Genomic DNA, 20,497 nt, shown 5'->3' on the forward strand with positions numbered 1-20,497 from the left:
TCACAAGCCAAAATACTAGTATAAATTATAGCTAAACCTCATGCAAGATCACATAGAACCAGAAGACAGTAACGAACAATATAACAGATAGAAAACAATACCCTTAATGAAATAAACACACACTTTCTTAAGAGTAAGCCACATACACATGATTGTATTACTTATTAGCAACCATTCAAAAATTAGATGAACTTTACACAATATACAGTCATGCTTTTGCATGGTTGTTGTTCTTGACCAATCATCATTGCTCGCACATCAGAAAATGCTGTCCGTTATTTCAAAGAGAGATCAAATGCAAGAAACAAAGACATTTTTTTAAACCCTATTACCAACTAGAGAAATGATTGAATGCACTTATGCATGACTAAAGGAGAAATATATCAATGACAACAAATCCTTCAGGAGGAATGAATGACATCATAACCCATAGCTCTACTACATATGGAGTATGTTGTAATAAAGGTAACTACGGTATCTTGAGTTTAGCAAGCCACTTAGTAGTTCAAACATTTTGATTTCTAACATCTCTCATCATTTAGCCCTCAAATGATAATTCTATATATAGGCACATGAATAAGCATATGCAATCAGTAAACTAATGAGAAACCCAGGAAAGAGAGGCTGAGGGCAAAAGCAAATGCCCTAATTAATCGGATGCTTAGAAACAGCATGCCCACAAATTGTCTCATAATTGCATGGACATATATAGTTCACTAAATAGATACTTACACGGAGCTGTAGAACACAAATCAATACACCATGAGACCCATAAAGTTCACAAGCACAACACATTTTAAAAAGGAAAAGAAAAACACAACACATTTTAAGAAGGAAAAGAAAAGCAAGACTGTAAACATTAGTATGAAACTGGATTCACTAGTTACAACAACATACCCAATAAAATCCCACTAATGGGGTCTGGGGAGACTAGAGTGTATACAAACCTTACCCCTAATCCAAAAAAGGGTAAAGACATTACCCCTAATCCAAAAAAGGGTAGAGAGACTATTTCCAAGAGACTCTAAATTCACTAGTTAGATATTCATAAATGTAGATGTTACTACTATAATTAGCAACGCAGAGACACAATTCAAAAGTATAAAAATGGCCTTTCATTCATCATTTCATTTGTATACACAGGCTAACATAAACTCTAACACTAAAAGAACTAAGAAAACACGATTGATTTCATACTGGAGAAACCTAATAATTTCTATGGAATCTAAAAAAAAAAAAAAAAAACTATTCAAAAACCAAATTTAAGGCTTAACACTTGAAACTCCCTATTGTCCTTCCAATCTAATCCTCATCAGCAGAGGGCTTTGAGGAGCCACCAGCTTTCTTAGGCAGCAAAAGGTTATGAATATTGGGCATAACACCGCCATTGGCAATAGTGACATCTCCAAGCAACTTGCTCAATTCCTCATCATTTCTTACTGCCAACTGTATATGCCTTGGTACTATCCTAGTCTTCTTGTTGTCCCTCGCAGCATTTCCAGCCAATTCAAGCACCTGTAACCACCAAAATTCACATAAAAAATCAGAAACCCTAAATTAAAACAAACAACCTAGAAATTTTGTTATCAGTACATATTTATTGTTTAACTTATACAACATTAAAAAAATCTATAAACAGCATCATTTAACTTTAACCTATGTAATAAGTAGTAGTTTAGTTACGATTTTTATCATGTTAACAATTAATGCTAATGAAAATTTACTATAACTACTTTATAAGTGACCTGAAAAATGTAACTATATTTCACAAAACTGCTTTCCAGTCCAAACACTAAAGCAATTAACTCAATTATGGTTAATTAGTATGTGATTTCCCTTCAATTAATCAGTAAGACAATAATAATCAGTATACACCCATAATCATATTCCAATTTAGAAACCCTAGAAATTGAGATATCAAAAAGGAAAGAATTAAAGAGGCAAATGCAAAAACTCACCTCAGCAGCAAGGTATTCGAGGACGGCAGCAAGGTAAACAGGGGCACCGGCACCAACACGCTCAGCATACTTCCCGGCTTTGAGAAAACGGGCGATACGACCGACGGGGAATTGAAGACCGGCTTTGCTACTACGGGATGTAGCCTTCTTTGCTGCTCCAGATCCTAGGGTTTTTCCTCTACCTGCCATTTGATTGTTGTTACCGTAAAACAAGAATTAATTGGATTTGTTCTACAAAAATATGAGATTTTGAATGGGAAGCGTAATGGAGAACTGAGAGAGAGGATGTTCGGTGTTGGTAGTTATATAGTACTGAGGGATTTTTAAATGGACCAATGAGAAGAGAGCACAAGGATCGTGAGTTTGAGCCGTTGGATTAGAAGTTGATTGACGGTGAGATGAGGAAGCCGACGATTTTAACCGCTTTAAAGGATGGATGAGTTTGAATGTGACACGAAGGAAACAACTGGCGTTTTCCGGGATGTTTGAAATATGAATTGGTGAATGTATCCCTGAGGGCCCGTTTGGTTGGTGCTTGCGTAGAGTTAATTTCTGCATAAAACCAACATGGGGTTGTACATAGGGGTGGGCATATTTCGGTCGGAACCGAAAAAACCGATCGAACCAATTTTTTTTATTTCGGTTTCGGTTATTCGATTTGTTCAATCGATTTCGGTTTAAAATTTTAAAATTTCAGTTTTTCAGTTCGGTTTTCGATTATTAAGTTATTTAGTTTGGTTAACCGAAAAACCGAATTATTAGCATATAGGTTCTTTAAGTTATATATAGGCTAAACTCATAGGTAATAAATTAATATTATTAGGTCTAATCTATCAAAGGCTCAACCCAATTAAGTAAGTCCATCAACTTCCCAATCTTAAAGACTTTCACTCTATTAAAACTTTCATAGCATATATGATAGATACCGGGAGGATTTCACAATGAGTTATAATTTACACTATGTTTGAATTTTATGATCCATAATGTGCAAAGTTTAGTCTATTTTTTTTATAAACACAATATTTCCAACAATTTTTGAAGTTTTGGGAAAAAATAACAAATTCGTCAGTCCTATTATTACATTGAAGGAGCCCAATATGATAATGTTCAAATCGAAAACCGAACCGAAATTAGAAAAACCAAACTGAACTGAACTTATTTCAGTTCGATTTCGGTTACTACTTTTACAAAATCGAAAACCGAATAATCGAACCGACCGAACGCCTACCCCTAATTGTACATTGTTTGGTTGATCATTTAAAAAAAGTTAATTTCGAAATAAAATTTAACTTAACTTATAGTATAATGTTTGGTTGATTTTTTCTTTTCTTCATGTTTCTTCATATATAATACCCACATAAAATAATAAAAAAATTATGTATCACTTTATGCGCGTTAGAGTATGATATAAGGATACAAATATTAAAGGTAAAATATATAAATGGCTTCTTTAAGTTATCTTTAACGATCCGATAAACACTTCAACTGACACATTTTTTATTTTGACACTTCCCATTGAGTGTATCAACTAATAACCCGATTGCAACAGACTATCTAAGTGAATTACGCTTGCCAATAGCGTGTCAAATGAACCAATTAAAGACGACACGTATAATTTTGATAAAAATTTGACACGTGTAATTAATAAAATTAAAGAGAAAGAACCCTCTCTCGCCCATCGTCTTCGCTTTTTTCAAAGAGAAAATTTTATTTTTCATTATCAGTCTTTTCTTACATTGATACAGTAAGAGAAAGAATCCTCTCTCACCCTCGCTTCGCAACGAACATAAACTCCAGCCACCGCTGATTAATTGTAGTATAATCTAAAGAAAGACAAATTACTTAAATTTTCAATTTTCCTAGAGGATAGTACAGTAAGAAGAAAGTTGCATATCCCCGCCATCGCTAGAGACAGAACTTTCGCCGGTAAATTTGACACCAGGCCAATTATTGTGTTGGCAGTGTTTGGCCTTCTTGGATTCGATTGGTGATATTCACAAATCTTCTTGTGTTCTTACAAAAGCAACTCACAAGGGTCAGCGATAAAACCGAATATTCTCCAAAAAGGTTTTCTGGCGTAGTTTCCTGTGAAGGAAGGAACTTCTTTTTTCATTTTTTTGATAACCTAAAAAGAGAAGAAAATGAAGAACGGGCAGTAATGAAACTGGAAAAATGATGTTCGGCCAAAAATGTATATATTTACACATTGTTATTTCATATTCTAGTATTTTTAATCGTCATTTGAGTATTAGTTATATTATTTTGTACTTAATATTATATTTTAACTGTGTAAAAATAAAACGGTGTGGAGATCAAGAGACTTGGACCAAAATTAGATAAAATATAGAAGAAAAAGAAAGACAATTAAATGAATATAAAAAGGGGACACCCTTTGGTCTTTGTCCCCCCAAGTGGAGACAGCAAAGAGAATTTATAATTCAAGAGAAAGAACCAACGGAATTGAACGTTTCAGCGCCAAAATCGGCGCTTGGCGCTGGCCTGTACGCTAATGCTGTATTTTGTCCCGGGCCCGGGCCTTAGTGGGCCTAACGGGCCGGGCCTCGCGGTCCCGGGCTTCGTGGTCCCGGGCTCTGGCGGTCCCGGGCCTGGCGGTCCCGGTCTTCGTGGGCCTAATGGGTGGAACCGGCCCGTGACGGGCCTAAGCCCACATGGTCATGTGCTTAACGGGCCGGGCTCGCGGGCCTAGCTGGCTTTTTTTTCTTTAAAGACAATTTCTTGTAGTATCATGGCTATATTAAAAATATATATGTAGTATATATGTATATCTAATTATTAAAGTGCTTGACGAAAAAGAAAATAACAAAACAATAGTAAAACACTAAATTGTCATGCATAAATATCACTTCTTGAAGTATATTATATTGTATCTTATGTATATATATTCTCTTATATATTTTCTTTTAGTATATGTATTGTATCTTATGTATATATATTCGCATAATAATATATTTTCTTGTAGTATATATATTGTATCTTATGTATATATATTCGCATAATATATTTTCTTGTAGTATATATATTGTATATTATGTATATATTGTAGCATAATATATTTTCTTTTAGTATATTATATTGTATCTTATGTATATATATTCTCTTATATATTTTCTTATAGTATATATATTGTATCTTATGTATATATATTCGCATAATATATTTTCTTGTAGTATATATATTGTATATTATGTATATATTGTAGCATAATATATTTTCTTGTAGTATATTATATTGTATCTTATGTATATATATTCGCATAATATATTGTCTTGTAGTATATATATTGTATATTATGTATATATTTTCGCATAATATATTTTCTTGTAGTATATTATATTGTATCTTATGTATATATATTCTCTTATATATTTTCTTGTAGTATATATATTGTATATTATGTATATATTGTAGCTTATAAATAATTCTAAGTATAGACAAAGAAATATTGCGAAAAGAAGCTCATGGGTAGAAGCAATAAATTTTATTACCAAAAAATGACATATCTTTCTTAGTCATCCTTCCCCCAATGGAATGAGCACAACAAGGTACTAATACCACCATTAGAAGGAAAAAAACTAAGGAAGATGTGCCAAAATACAAGTTACATATTATTCTATGTATTATCTCTAACAAATCTCATAAATCCTTCAAGGTTCGGAGGAGGTTGCGTTGGTGGTGGTGGAAAAGAAGCTTGTTCATCACCACTTCCGGGCGAAGCCGAATCCTCCGCAAGTTCCGCTATCATTTCTTCATAAGCTTCATCTATCGCCGGTTGTGCTTCTGCAATTCCAAAGTTTCTTCTTTCCGAGCGGATCCAATCTCTAAACAATACTGATTTTTCCAAGCTATCCCTCATAGACGCTCTATGATCACCTATTTGCAGTCTTGCTTGACTGAAAGCGCTCTCTGATGCAACAGTTGAAGCTTGAATTGATAAAATATCCCGAGCCATCCTTGCAAGAACAGGAAAATGTTTTTCCCTTGCCTTCCACCATTCCAAAAGATCAAAAGAGCCGTCTGGATTCTCCTTTTCAAGTCCCTGAGACAAATAAACTTGAAGCTCATTTAGATGTGAAGTTTCATCATAATTTTCACCTTGAGACCCCCTGAACTCCGTCCAAGATTTAAGAGCTTTTAAGCCCGCAACTCTTTTAGAGGATTGTGAGCTAGACGAAGTAGGGGTTGGAATAGTTGGCCTAGCATGCTCTAAGGCAAGTTGATAAGCATTATAAACTGTTTGAGCGTTAATCTTAATTGAAGCTTTTGCATCTGCAAGTGTCGCAATTTCCTCATTTGAAAGATCTAAAGCCTTATAAATATTTGAATACCAAAAATGAGGACCTCCCAATTTCATTGTAGGATTTAGCATTGCAGCAAGACCATAAATAGGAGGGATAGGAAAAAAATATTTTTTAAACTTTTGTTTCATTTCATTTATAGCAAGTTCATAAATATCCCCACCCTCACTAAATTCAACAAACAAATCAGATAGTGCTGCAATATAAACTAAACAGTTTGAAATAGTAGGATAATATTGCCCAGAAAATGCATTTGTTGCAATTTGAAAATGTTCTAAAAAATCTAAAAGAATTTTAACATTAGTCCAATCTTGAGTGGTAAGCATTTCATCATCATCTTCACCACCTACCCGAGAATTAAACGTTGCATTAATTGGGTTTCTATATTCATATGCTACTACTAAACTTTCGTACATACAATTCCATCTAGTCGGGCAAGGTTTAGGAACCTTTCTTTCTCTAAGGCCATATTCATCACATTTTTTAAAATACTCTCTAAGTCTACTTCTACGGTTTGAATAAAAAAGCCAATTAAGAGTCATTCTAACCTTTTCAATTTCTATGTTTAATATTCGCATACCATCACCGACAATTAAATGATAAATATGACAAATACATCTAACATGGAAAATATTAGTAAATGCAGGATTTAGTGTTGTTGTAAGCATGCCTATAGCACTGGTGTTACTAGAAGCATTATCCATTGAAATTGCCATTATTTTATCGCTAAAGCAAAAATATCTACAAATATCTGCAACAGTGTTAGCTATAAACTTACCTTGTGTGACGCGAATTAATTATTCTATATGCAATTATGCGTTTTTGCATTATCCATTCCTCATCTATCCAATGACTTGTAACAGTTAGGTAATCACAATCATTACCACTTCTACCAATATCAGTAGTAATAGAAATCCGATTAGGTATATGAGTAAATAAATAACGCAAATATTGTTCATATTCATGTTTGAATTTATAAATATCACTCTTAACTGTTGCGCGAGGCCAACCTTTATAAGTAGGATTAAACACTCTTCTAATATAATGAACCCAATTAGGATTAGAAGCAAAAGTATAAGGTAAGCACATAACAGTAATCATCTTTGCTAATTCTTCACGATCTCTATTTGGATCGTAATATAAAATACCTCCAGTGACAGTGTTAATTCCTGGTTGAACTAGATTTGAACCTGTACTAGGGTTAACCGCAGAATCTACACTTGTCCCCTCTAGATGCGCTTTCATTTGAAAAAATCTAGCCTTATCTCTAGGGTGTGTTTTTATGTGCCTAGTCAAACTACCTGTGCCGCTACGGTCTCCTACATATTTATGCGACATTAATTTCCCACAAGTTTTACACTTAGCCTTATTTTTTTCTCTTACTTGAGTAAAAAAATTCCAAACTAATGATGTTTCTAAGCGTTTAGCAGGTTCTCTATTAAAAGTAGGAGTTTCTACAGGTGGGTCGACCGGTGCATCACTTGGGTTATTAAGAGGACTAGTAGGTGTATCATCTAAATCCGGTGCTTGAGTTTCATCATCATCCTCATTTTCCTCATTATTTTCTAAGATGGTTTCATTAGGATAAAGAGCATTCATAATTTCATCATCTAATCTATCACCTGGTGCAACATTATGATAAAATTCACTATCGGTAAATTGAAAACAAGGGTGATCACTATCAAGAATTACGGAAGGAGGAGGACGTCTAGGTTGGCGACTACTTTCAACTTGCTTATCTTTTCTAGGTCGGGGAGCCGGGGGAAGGGTAGTTGGTTGGCCACTACTTTCACCGGTTTTATCTTTTCCTTTACCAAACATTTTTTTCAAAGTAAATGCCATATTAATTATAATTATGCAAACTAAACCACACAAAAATATATTCTAAAAACGTAAGAGTTGAAACGAGTTTACCGGATTGCCGAACAACTTCTTGAAAATTGAAAATCGTTGAACACTTGAAAACTTCAATTCAACAACTTCACAATTTTTCACGAAATTTCAACAATAAATTAAGTAATTGTAGTAGAGAGATTGAGAGATATTGAGAGATATTGATGAATTGGTGAATAAAAATGAAAGAATGAGGGGGTATTTATAGTTGAGAAATGGGGAAAAGTGTAATTATATAAAGTTTGAGGTTAAAATAAAGTTTGGGGGCCAAATGGCCATTTTTTTAACTTAAAAAACGGTCATATTTTCAGCCCAAACGGCTAGATTTTAAATATGGCCGTTGGAGATTTTTTTTTTTTTTTTTTTGAAATATAGTCGTTGGGCCCTCCAGGACCGGCCTAGGCCCGCCTGCCGGTCCCGGGCTAAACGGTCCCGGGCTCGTGGGCTCAACCATGGAGACCAGCCCGTGACGGGCTCAGGAGGCCCACCAAGACCGGCCCACCCAGGACCGGCCCACCAGGCCCACCAGGCCCGTTAGGACCGCGGGCCCGGTCCGGTCCGGTTCAGGCCCGGCCCACCGAGCAGCATTACTGTACGCTAGAGCGAAAACTTTTCCTATTTCATTCGGGACAAGGTTATTTCGGTCCTAAACGGTCCCATTCGTATAAAAGGGGTTCTAAACTTAATTTGGAGCATATCGAACATGCTTTGAAGGAGAATTCACGTGGGGCAACACACACCACGCTTGGAGGAGGCTTCTAACTAGTTTTTCTTCTCTTCTCTTCCTTTAATTTCATAGTTTCTTAGTTCTAGAGTTTTGGGTGCTACATGAACGTTGTGGTTTGAAGCTTGAATTGTTTTTATTATTTTATCGTATTGGTTTATTTATTCAATCTTCCGCTTAATTATTTGATTGATTGATCACCAATTGAATACTATCTACGAATCTAGGATTGAACTCCGGAGAGAGAATTCTAGATTGCATATAAGATTGAGTAGAGCAAGATCTTAACTCTTTGGGAGGGCAGATTTGCGGTTAGGATAAGAATATACCTAATCGCCTTGCTTGGTTACTATATATGAACTATAAATGCGTTCTTGTTAATTCTAACTCCATAGGAATATATGCGTTAGATTAGCTTGAATAGGCGAATTGTACTTCGGGAGAAGGCTACGAGCAATATTAACCTTGTCAACCAATAAACCAGATAAATTAATTAGACAATTTAAGTGAAAAACTCAACGGGATTGTTAGCTAACCCATAGCTCTAGAATATTCACTCACATTGAATTCGTCTCTATAATTCGCCAACTCGTTTTCTTTAATCTCTTAATTTACTACTCTAGATTAATTTTAGTTAAATACTCATACGTTAGGATTCGCTTGAATAAATTTAATTGTTTGGTTTAATTTAGTTGATAGTTAATCACAAGTCCATGTGGGTACGATATCTGGACTTACAATCCTATATTACTTGTCGACCACATATACTTGCGTGTGCGTTTGGGAGCAACAAGTTTTTGGTGTCGTTGCTGTGGAATTAGAAATTAACTATTCTACTAAATTAGACTTTTACTATTATCTTTGCAATTTTTATTTTTTTTCTTTGTAAATATTTTTAATTTTATAGCTATTTGATTGATTTTTCTCTTAGTGTGTTTTTAGTTCTCTCAGCATAACATTTGGGGATGAAGCATACAGAGATAAAGTTATTGATGAAGACGCATGGTTGACGGAAAATTTTTATGACCCGTATTTTTAGGCTTATCATGACCTAACATCTTGGAAGTCTGAATTTGAATATGGGAGTAAGGGTTGGTATTGTGATGAACATTACCAATTAGTGATAAGTTATGTGAAGCTGAAAAAGATCTTCTAGACCAAATTGAGGAGTTAAAACGAGAATACCAATTATTAGACCAAAATATTATTAATGATGCCAAGGTTGACGAAGAGTGCAAAATTGAGGATGCCAAAAATAATGCAATTTTGTAGTTAGAGCATATTGGACCTCATTCTAAACACTTTTCAACATTGTGTTTGGTTGGTGACATGAGAATTGATTCAGCCGAGCATATGAAGGACTCAATGGATGAGGAACAAAGTGTTTATATTCTGAAATTTTCCGCAGTAAGGAAACAAAACGGCATTCCTCACTTAATGGCCAAGGACTGTAAGATGCGATATCTATTGCTTGGTTCCTTTATTTTTACACCACCGCCCCTGGAACGTGACAGAAAAATTGATGCAAAATTGGGGGCACAATTCATATCTTCACAGTGGAAGGAAAAGTGGTGAAAGTGATGGCATCGTGTCGCGACGTTAAATCAAGCGCTTATTGAGAGGCAACCCAATTTTATTTTTATTTTTATTATGTTATTATTTGTAGTGTTATTTTTTTATTTTGTAGGAGTACGAGCATGAAGTCAAAACCAATAGGCATGTGAAAAAGCGAGCAGGTGATTGAAATTAAGTGTGAGGTACTCGCACAAGGGATCATACCTGGGAGAAGTCTGAGTATCATGTGTGCTGCTAATTCTTCGGTCTTTGGCCTACCAGGGAGTCTCTTTTACCCTGTTGTTATTTTCAGTGTGCATTGAGGACATTGCACAATTTTAAGTGTGGGGTGAGGAGATTGTCTAGGTGATTTTCTGTGATATCTTAGCTTAGTTGTAATACTCGTTCTTAGTATAGTAGTTTTTGTTAAAAAAAAAAAATCAGAAAATTGAGACTTTTCCTAATGATGGATTTTGTGGGCAGCTTTCTTAAGATATTAAGGTCCAATAAAATAAAATAAATTTTAAAAAAATTTCTTTTTTGTTCTAGTTAGTTTTAGTTAGGTAAAAATCTCCCTTGGTTTTTCTTTGTGCATCGGTTCTTTTCCAGGGGATGTAACTTGAACCGGGTAATTTTTTTTTTAGGATTAAATTTTTTTAGGAGTAGAAAAAGAGAGAGGAGAAAAACCTTTATGACTTGTTTGATACTAGCATATTTAGGCCCGAGCTTAAGTAGTACTTTCCTGTGAGTGCTTAAGTAATGAATAAGATAACAGACCTTCTCACCCCTAGGCTTAGTGTTGTGACTCTGTATATAACTTATGCTTATTTTGTTGTTCGCTATGACCCTATCTGTCTTAGAGTAGAATTGATCCATCTTGATTGATACATGTACCATGTGTGGTGATGATTTCTTACATATATTCCATGTTTTGCATCTTAGTCTAGAACTTGCCCTGCATGTTATTGAAGCGAAATAAAAGTGTTGCTCTGTTTAGAAGATGATAATAGGCTTTCTTTGATATGTCTTGTGAATTTTAGCATTTTCAGATATTGTACCACTAGTAAGCCCTTTGAGCCTGCAACCTTTTGTTTGGAAGCCATATTTTCGCCTTGATCCTTTTATTGAATCCATAGTTTTTGCACCCTGCTTCCTTGAGCATTGTTTCTTAGACCGTGATATTAATTGACAAATTTGAAGAATGAGATGGTTAAGTGAAAAATGGTGACCAAAGATGGCTGAAAGGTTAAAAAAAAGGTTTTCTTGAGAAGGAATGTGACATAAAAAAAGAAAGAAAAAAGAGAATGAAAAACAATTGCTTTGAAAAAAAAATGAAATGTTCTTGATGTGAGGAAAATACTTGTGAAACAATTGACGAAGAGAGGGCTGAAAAATAAAGTGAAGAGTAGAAAATAATGGGTGATGAAGTCTAAAAGTGCAAAGTGCTTAGGGAAGTGTAAGTCACTATTATATAGTTCTCCTACCCGTCCCATAGCCAATATTACAACCCGTTAACGTCCTATTTGATTCTATTCGAGCATACTTAATTAGTAGAGATGTACATAATAGGCAAGCCTATGGTTCTTTGTGTATACATGTGTTGTTCTTTGATGCAAAGTCCTTAAATTATATTCATTCTTTGATTTGAGTGTATGGACTATTATTCTTGTGAGGGCACTTGTTTCATGACAGATAGGTGATGTTATTAGCTTTATTTGACAGAATAGGTGAGCGAGCTTAAATTTGGTAAGTTAGAGTCCCTCTTTGAGGTTAGGAGGTTACACGTTTGTTGTTTGTTTGTGACTTGTATATCTTGCATGATGATGAGAAAGTGTATATCTAATGGTTTGAGTTACTATAGGGCCTAATTGTTAATATCAATCGAAGTGGTGATATTTCTAGGCTTAATTTATTGAGAGTGGTTTTAATGTTTACTCGAGGACGAGCAAGAGTCTAAGTGTCGGGTGTTGATGTTCGGCCAAATATGCATATATTTACCCATTGTTATCTCATATTCTAGTACTTTTAATCGTCATTTGAGTATTAATTATCTTATTTTGTGCTTAATATTATATTTTAACTATGTAGAAATAAAACGGTGTGAAGATCAATAGACTTGGAGCAAAACTAAATAAAATACGGAAGAAAAAGAAAGACAATTAAATGAATATAAAAAGGGGGGACACCCTTTGGTCTTTCTCCCCCCCACGTGGAGACAACAAAGAGAATTTATAATTCAAGAGAAAGAACCAACGGAATTGAACGTGAAAACATTCTGTTTTTAGCGCCAGGACCGGCGCTTGGCGCTAGCCTGGACGCTAGAAGCGGAAACATTTCCTTTTTCATTCGGGACAAGGTTATTTCAGCCCTAAACGGTCTCATTCTTATAAAAGGGGTTCTAAACCTAATTTGAAGCATATCGAACATGCTTTGAAGGAGAATTCACGTGGGGCAACCCACACCACGCTTGGAAGAGGCTTCTAACTAGTTTTTCTTCTCTTCTTTTCCTTTAATTTCATAGTTTCTTAGTTCTAGAGTTTTGGGTGCTACATGAACGTTGTGGTTTGAAGCTTGAATTATTTTTATTATTTTATCATAGTGGTTTATTTATTCAATCTTGCACTTAACTATTTGATTGCTTGATCACCAATTGAATATTACCTACGAATCTAGGATTGAACTCCGGAGAGAGAATTCTAGATTGCATATAAGATTGAGTAGAGCAAGATCTTAACTCTTAGGGAGGGCGGATTTACGGTTAGGATAGGAATATACCTAATCGCCTTGCTTGGTTACTATACATGAACTATAAATGCATTCTTGTTAATTCTAATTCCATAGGAATATATGCGTTAGATTAGCTTGAATAGGCGAATTGTACTTCGGGAAAAGGCTACGAGCAATATTAACCCTGTCAACCAATAAACCAGATAAATTAATTAGACGATTTAAGTGAAAAATTCAACGGTATTGTTAGCTAACCCATAGCTCTAGAATATTCACTCACATTGAATTCGTCTCTATAATTCGCCAACTTGTTTTCTTTAATCTCTTAATTTACTACTCTAGATTAATTTTAGTTAAATATTTATACGTTAGAATTCGCTTGAATAAATTTAATTGTTTGGTTTAATTTAGTTGATAGTTAATCACAAGTCCCTGTGGGTACGATATCTGGACTTACAATCCTATATTACTTGTCGACCACGTATACTTGCGTGTGCGTTTGGGAACAACAAGTTTTTGGCGCCGTTGCTGGGGACTTAGAAATTAACTATTCTACTAAATTAGACTTTTACTATTATCTTTGCAATTTTTTTTCTTTGTAAATATTTTTAATTTTATAACTATTTGATTGATTTTTCTCTTAGTGTGTTTCTAGTTCTCTCAGCATGACATTTGGAGATTAAGCATACAGAGATAAGGTTATTGATGAAGACGCATGGTTGACGGAAGATTTTTATGGCCCGTATTTTTAGGCTTGTCATGACCTAACATCTTGGAAGTCTGAATTTGAATATGGGAGTAAGGGTTGGTATTGTGATGAACATTACCGATTAAGAGAATATGCGCAACGACGTTGTTTGCTAACAACGTTGTTAAATGATTGGTCTAAGGAGAGAGTTGATCTTGCATAAGAAATTGACAGGTTTAGCTTGACTGTGCGGAACTTGGATGCAGATATGAGTGCAAAGGTTGATGCATGTAATGCCCAACAATTTAGTGATAAGTTGTGTGAAGCTGAAAAAGATCTTCTAGACCAAATTGAGGAGCTAAAACGAAAATACCAATTATTAAACCAAAATATTATTAATGATGCCAAGGTTGACGAAGAGTGCAAAATTGAGGATATCAAAAATAATGCAATTTGGAGTTAGGTAATATAGGACCTCATTCTAAACACTTTTCAACATTGTGTTTGGTTGGTGACATGGGAATTGATCCAGCCGAGCATATGGAGGACTCAATGGATGAGGAACAAAGTGTTTATATTCTGAAATTTGCCACACTAAGAAAACAAAATGGCATTCCTCACTTAATGGCCAAGAAGTGCAAGATGCGATATCTATTGCTTGGTTCCTTTATTTTTACACCACCTCCCCAGGAATGTGACAGAAAAACTGATGCAAAATTGGGGGCACAATTCATATCTTCACAGCAGAAGGAAAAGTGGTGAAAGTGATGGCGTCGTGCTGCGACGTAAAATCAAGCGCTTGTTGAGAGACAACCCAATTTATTTTTATTTTTACTTTTATTTTTATTGTGTTATTATTTGTAGTGTTATTTTTTTATTTTGTAGGAGTACGAGCATGAAGTCAAAACCAATAGGCATGTACAAAAGCGAGCAGGTGGTTGTAATTAAGTGTGAGATACCCGCACAAAGGATCATACCTGTGAGAAGTCTGAGTATCCCGTGAGCTGCTAATTCTTCGGCCTTTGGCCTACTAGGGAGTCTCTTTTACCCTGTTGTTATTTTCAGTGAGCATTGAGGACATTGCACAATTTTAAGTGTGGGGTGAGGAGATTGTCTAGGTGATTTTCTGTGCTATCTTAGCTTAATTGTAATACCCGTTCTTAGTATAGTAGTTTTTGTTAAAAAAATAAAAATAAAATCAGAAAATTGAGACTTTTCCTAATGATGGATTTTGTGGGCAGCTTTCTTAAGAGATTAAGGTCCAATAAAATAAAATAAATTCAAAACTATTTTCTTTTTTGTTCTAGTTAGTTTTAGTTAGGTAATAACCCCCCTTGTTTTTTCTATGTGCATCGGTTCTTTACCAGGGGATATAACTTGAACCGGATTTTTTTTTAGGATTAATTTTTTTTAGGAGTAGAAAAAGAGAGAGGAGAAAAACCTTTATGACTTGTTCGATACTAGCATATTTAGGCCCGAGCTTAAGTAGTTTTTTCCTCTGAGTGCTTAAGTAATGAATAAAATAGCAGACCTTCTCACCCCTAGGCTTAGTGTTGTGACTCTGTATATAACTTATGCTTATTTTGTTGTTCGCTATGACCATGTATGTCATAGAGTAGAATTGATCCATCTTGATTGATACATGTGCCATGTGTGGTGAGGATTTCTTACATATATTCCATGTTTTGCATCTTAGTCTAGAACTTGCCCTGCATGTTATTAAAGCGAAAAAAAGTGTTGCTCTATTTAGAAGATGATAATAGGCTTTCTTTGGTATGTCTTGTGAATTTAGCCTTTTCAGATATTGTACCACTAGTAAGCCCTTTGAGCCTGTAACCTTTTGTTTGGAAACCGTATTTTCGCCTTGATCCTTTTATTGAATCCCTAGTTTTTGCACCCTGCTTCCTTGAGCATTGTTTCTTAGACCGCGATATTAATTGATAAATTTGAAGAATGAGATGGTTAAGTGAAAAATGGTGACTAAAGATGGCTGAAAGGTAATGAAAAGGCTTTCTTGAGAAGGAATGTCACATAAAAAAAGAAAGAAAAAAGAGAACGAAAAACAATTGCTTTGAAAAAAAATGAAACGTTCTTGATGTGACGAAAATACTAGTGAAACAATTGACGAAGAGAGGGCTGAAAAATAAAGTGAAGAGTTGAAAATAATGGGTGATGAAGTCTAAAAGTGCAAAATGCTTGGAGAAGTGTAAGTCACTATTATATAGTTCTCCTACCCGTCCCATAGCCAATATTACAACCCGTTAAAGTCCTATTTGATTCTATTCGAGCACACTTAATTAGTAGAGATGTACATAATGGGCAAGCCTATGGTTCTTTGTGCATACATGTGAATTTCTTTGTAAGTGCGAGAGTTGTTCTCTGATGCAAAGTCCTTAAATTATATTCATTCTTTGATTTGAGTGTATGGACTATTATTCTTGTGAGGGCACTTGTTTCATGATAGATAGGTGATGTTATTAGATTTATTTGATAGAATAGGTGAGCGAACTTAAATTTGGTAAGTTGGAGTCCCTCTCTGAAGTTAGGAGGTTACAAATTTGTTGTTTGTTTGTGACTTGTATATCTTGCACGATGATGAGGAAGTGTATATCTAATGGTTTGAGTTGCTATAGGGCCTAATTGTTAATACCAATCGAAGTGGTGATATTTCTAGGCTTGATTTATTGAGAGTGGTTTTAATGTTTACTCGAGGACGAGCAAGAGTCTAAGTGTCGGGTGTTGATGTTCGGTCAAAAATGCATATATTTACCCATTGTTATCTCATATTCTAGTACTTTTAATCGTCATTTGAGTATTAATTATATTATTCTGTGCTTAATATTATATTTTAACTGTATAGAAATAAAATGGTATGAAGATCAAGAGACTTGAAGCAAAATTAGATAAAACACAAAAGAAAAAGAAAGACAATTAAATGAATATAAAAAGGGGGGACACCCTTTGGTCTTTCTCCCCCCAAGTGGAGACAACAAAGAGAATTTATAATTCAAGAGAAAGAACCAACGGAATTGAATGTGAAAACATTCTGTTTTCAGCGCTAGGACTGGCATTTGGCGCTGGCCTGGACGTTGGAGGCGAAAACTTTTCCTATTTCATTCGGGACAAGGTTATTTCGGCCTTAAACGGTCCCATTCGTATAAAAGGGGTTCTAAACCTAATTTGGAGCATATCGAACATGCTTTGAAGGAGAATTCACATGGGGCAACACACACCACGCTTGGAGGAGGCTTCTAACTAGTTTTTCTTCTCTTCTCTTCCTTTAATTTCATAGTTTCTTAGTTCTAGAGTTTTGGGTGCTACATGAATATTGTGGTTTGAAGCTTGAATTGTTTTTATTATTTTATCATATTGGTTTATTTATTCAATCTTGCGCTTAATTATTTGATTGTTTGATCACCAATTGAATACTATCTACGAATCTAGGATTGAACTCCGGAGAGAGAATTCTAGATTGCATATAAGATTGAGTAGAGCAAGATCTTAATTCTTATGGAGGGCAGATTTGCAGTTAGGATAGGAATATACCTAATCGCTTTGCTTGGTTACTATACATGAATTATCAATGCGTTCTTGTTAATTCTAATTCCATAGGAATATATGCGTTAGATTAGCTTGAATAGGGGAGTTGTACTTCGAGAGAAGGCTATGAGCAATATCAACCCTATCAACCAATAAACCAGATAAATTAATTAGACGATTTAAGTGGAAAAATCAACGGAATTGTTAGCTAACCCATAGCTCTAGAATATTCACTCACATTGAATTCGTCTCTATAATTCACCAACTTGTTTTCTTTAATCTCTTAATTTACTACTCTAGATTAATTTTAGTTAAATATTCATACGTTAGGATTCACTTGAATAGATTAATTGTTTGGTTTAATTTAGTTGATAGTTAATCACAAGTCCCTGTGGGTACGATATCTGGACTTACAATCCTATATTACTTGTTGTCCACATATATTTGCATGTGCGTGTGGGAGCAATAAAAAATCAGACACAAAAAAAGCTGCTAGAGTTTGGATGTGGTGCTTCGCCGCAATGCTACTACCATGGTGAACATCGGAGCTACGCCAGAACTCAAAAGAAGGTTACCGAAACTCGTTTTCTTATCAAATCTGGAACAAATCAAGGTTCACATGGAATTTTGGGTAATTGGATTTGGTATTACAAAGTGATAGTATTACATGGGACCCACTTACAAAATTTAATTTAGTTATGAAAATAAGAAAGAAGAAGTCTGATAAAAACCTCACGCGCCCAAATGTAACTAAATACGCGTAACTTGCCATGTCCCTGTACCACCCATGCCAGTTGGACCAGATCAGGTCCTAGAGGGGTTCATTGCCACCCTACTACTTCAAGATGCCCTAGTCCACATGGTTGCCCTTATGGAGAGTCTGGCCTAGTTCGGTGTGTTTCTTGTAGCACCGGCTGTCTCTCAGACTGGGGGAGGAGCCAGACTCCCACTACTCACACTCTGGAGTAGGTGGCTGACAGATATTAGACTCAAGCAGTTCCAACAGTTGGAGCAATTCAGCCCGTTATTGCTACATAGTCCGATGAGGGACTAGCTATGTCGATAGAGGGGTTAAAGAGGTTGGACAAGTTCACCAAGATATTTCCTATTCATTTTGGTGGTACACTTTCTAAGGACCCCAGGATTTGTTGGACCGTTGCCATGAGGTATTGCACAATATTGGTTTAGTTGAGTCCAATGGAGTTGACTTTGCAGTATTTTAGATAACTGGTTTTGCCAAGAGATGGTGGCAGGAGTATGTTCGGGGTAGGACAAAAGGTTCACCTTCTCTCACTTGGGCTCAGTTTTCACAGTTGTTCTTGGAGAAGTTCATTCATTTTACTTAGAGAGAGGATCTATGCAGCCAGTTTGAGCACCTACAGCATGGTAACATGACCGTCACCAGTACGAAACTAGATTTGTGGATCTATCATGCCATGGAGCTATCCCGATTCCTACTAAGAGGGAGAAGAAGAGGAGTTTTATAGATGGCCTTACTTTTGACATCATGCTACAGGTGACTAGAGAGACTGAGGATGATATTTCTTTCATACAAGTTATAGAGATTGCTAGGCGGATCGAGAGGATTCATGGTCAGAATAGAGAGGCCGCATTAGAGAAGAGGCCTTGTCATTTCGGTGGTTTTAGTAGTGCCTCATCTGGAGGCAGAGATTCATTTGTAGAGGCCATTCTATTACCCGTTTAGTCAGCACTCTAGGTGTTCTCTTATTCCTTCAGATGGTCACGACGCGTATGGGTCTCGTTCAGAGCAGCCAATATTCAGCACACTTTCAGCTCCTATTAGTACGCCATCGCTACAAAGTTACTACGATGGCCATTCGAGTCATCAAAGATCGTCTCAGACTCAACAGTTACGCCAGCCGATGGGTTGTTTTGAGTGCAGTGACACAAGTCATATCAGGAGGTACTATCCTAGATTGAGGAGCAACAGAACACAACAATGTGAGTGTACCATGATTCCGGCATCGGTTGTTCCACCACATGCTTAGCCAGCTTTAGGCGGGGGCCAGGTAGTCGGATGTGGTGGTCAGGCTATTAGAGGTGAGGGCCAGCCAGTAAGAGGTCGTCCGAGAGGTAAAGGTCAGATTGGTGGGGCCTAGCCTTGTTGCTATACATTCCCAGTTAGTTCTGAGGTAGAGTCTTCTGATGCGGTCATCACATGTATTATTTCAGTTTGCCATAGAGATCCATCAATTTTATTTGATCCGAGATTTATTTATTCACATGTGTCATCCTATTTTGTTTCATATTTTGATATGTCTCATAATTTTTGAGTGCTCATGTTTATGTGTCTACTCTTGTTGTGGATTATCTTATGGTGGACCGGGTCTATCGTGCTTGTTTGGTCACTAGCGGGAGCTGTGAGACTAAGTTTGACCTTCTATTACTTAATAAGGTAGATTTTGATATGACTTTGGGCATGGATTAGTTGTCATTATACCACACTATCTTGGATTGTCATGCCAAAACTGTGATGTTGGCCATGCCGGGGTTGCCTCGATTGGAGTAGAGAGGAATCTTAGTCGCTCCATTAGTAGGGCCATTTCATATGTGAAGGCTCGTCATATGGTCGAGAAGGGGTATTCGGCGTACTTGGCTTATATCTATGATTGTAGTACTGAGGTGCTTTCCATGGATTCAGTACCGATTGTGCGAGAGTTACCAGAGGTGTCTCCTACAGATTTGTTGAGTATGCCACTCGACAGAGATATCGACTTTTGCATTGACTTAATTTCGGGCACTCAACCTATTTTAATTTCACTATACCATATGGCCCCAGCTGAGTTGAAAGAATAGAAGGAGCAGTTGTAAGATTTGCTTGATAAGAGATTCATTAGACATAATGTCTCTTATTGGGGTGCACCAGTTTTGTTTGTGAAGAAAAAATACGGATCAATGAGGATGTCCATAGATTATTGGCAATTAAACAAGGTCACTATCAAGAACAAGTATCTATTATCGAGGATTGATGACTTATTTGATCAACTTCAGGGTGCCAAAGTGTTTTCCAAGATTGACTTGATATTTGGCTACCATAAGGTGAAGATTAGGGCATTGGATGTCCCTAAGAGAACTT

At 35.9% G+C, this 20,497-nt stretch overlaps 1 protein-coding gene across 1 annotated transcript; it reads right to left on the reverse strand.

Annotated features, from left to right (window-relative positions):
* Positions 1–1,092: 1,092 nt before the first annotated feature.
* Positions 1,093–2,231, reverse strand: LOC104220713 (histone H2A.6-like). Its single transcript, XM_009771631.2, has 2 exons — positions 1,959–2,231; positions 1,093–1,515 (listed from the first exon to the last, which is right to left on the reverse strand). The coding sequence occupies exons 1-2, from the start codon at positions 2,145–2,147 to the stop codon at positions 1,303–1,305; spliced, it is 402 nt and encodes a 133-aa protein (XP_009769933.1). The 5' UTR covers positions 2,148–2,231; the 3' UTR covers positions 1,093–1,302.
* Positions 2,232–20,497: the final 18,266 nt, after the last annotated feature.

Source organism: Nicotiana sylvestris, chromosome 6, assembly GCF_000393655.2.
Source record: "Nicotiana sylvestris chromosome 6, ASM39365v2, whole genome shotgun sequence".
NCBI classification, from domain to species: Eukaryota; Viridiplantae; Streptophyta; class Magnoliopsida; order Solanales; family Solanaceae; genus Nicotiana; species Nicotiana sylvestris.

Excerpts from the sequence above, each read along its gene's own strand:
- LOC104220713 (XM_009771631.2), bottom strand. The coding sequence starts at position 2,147 with ATGGCAGGTAGAGGAAAAACCCTAGGATCTGGAGCAGCAAAGAAGGCT. Across the intron at positions 1,516-1,958 it reads TCGAATACCTTGCTGCTGAG|GTGCTTGAATTGGCTGGAAA; the intron begins GTGAGTTTTTGC and ends TGGTGGTTACAG.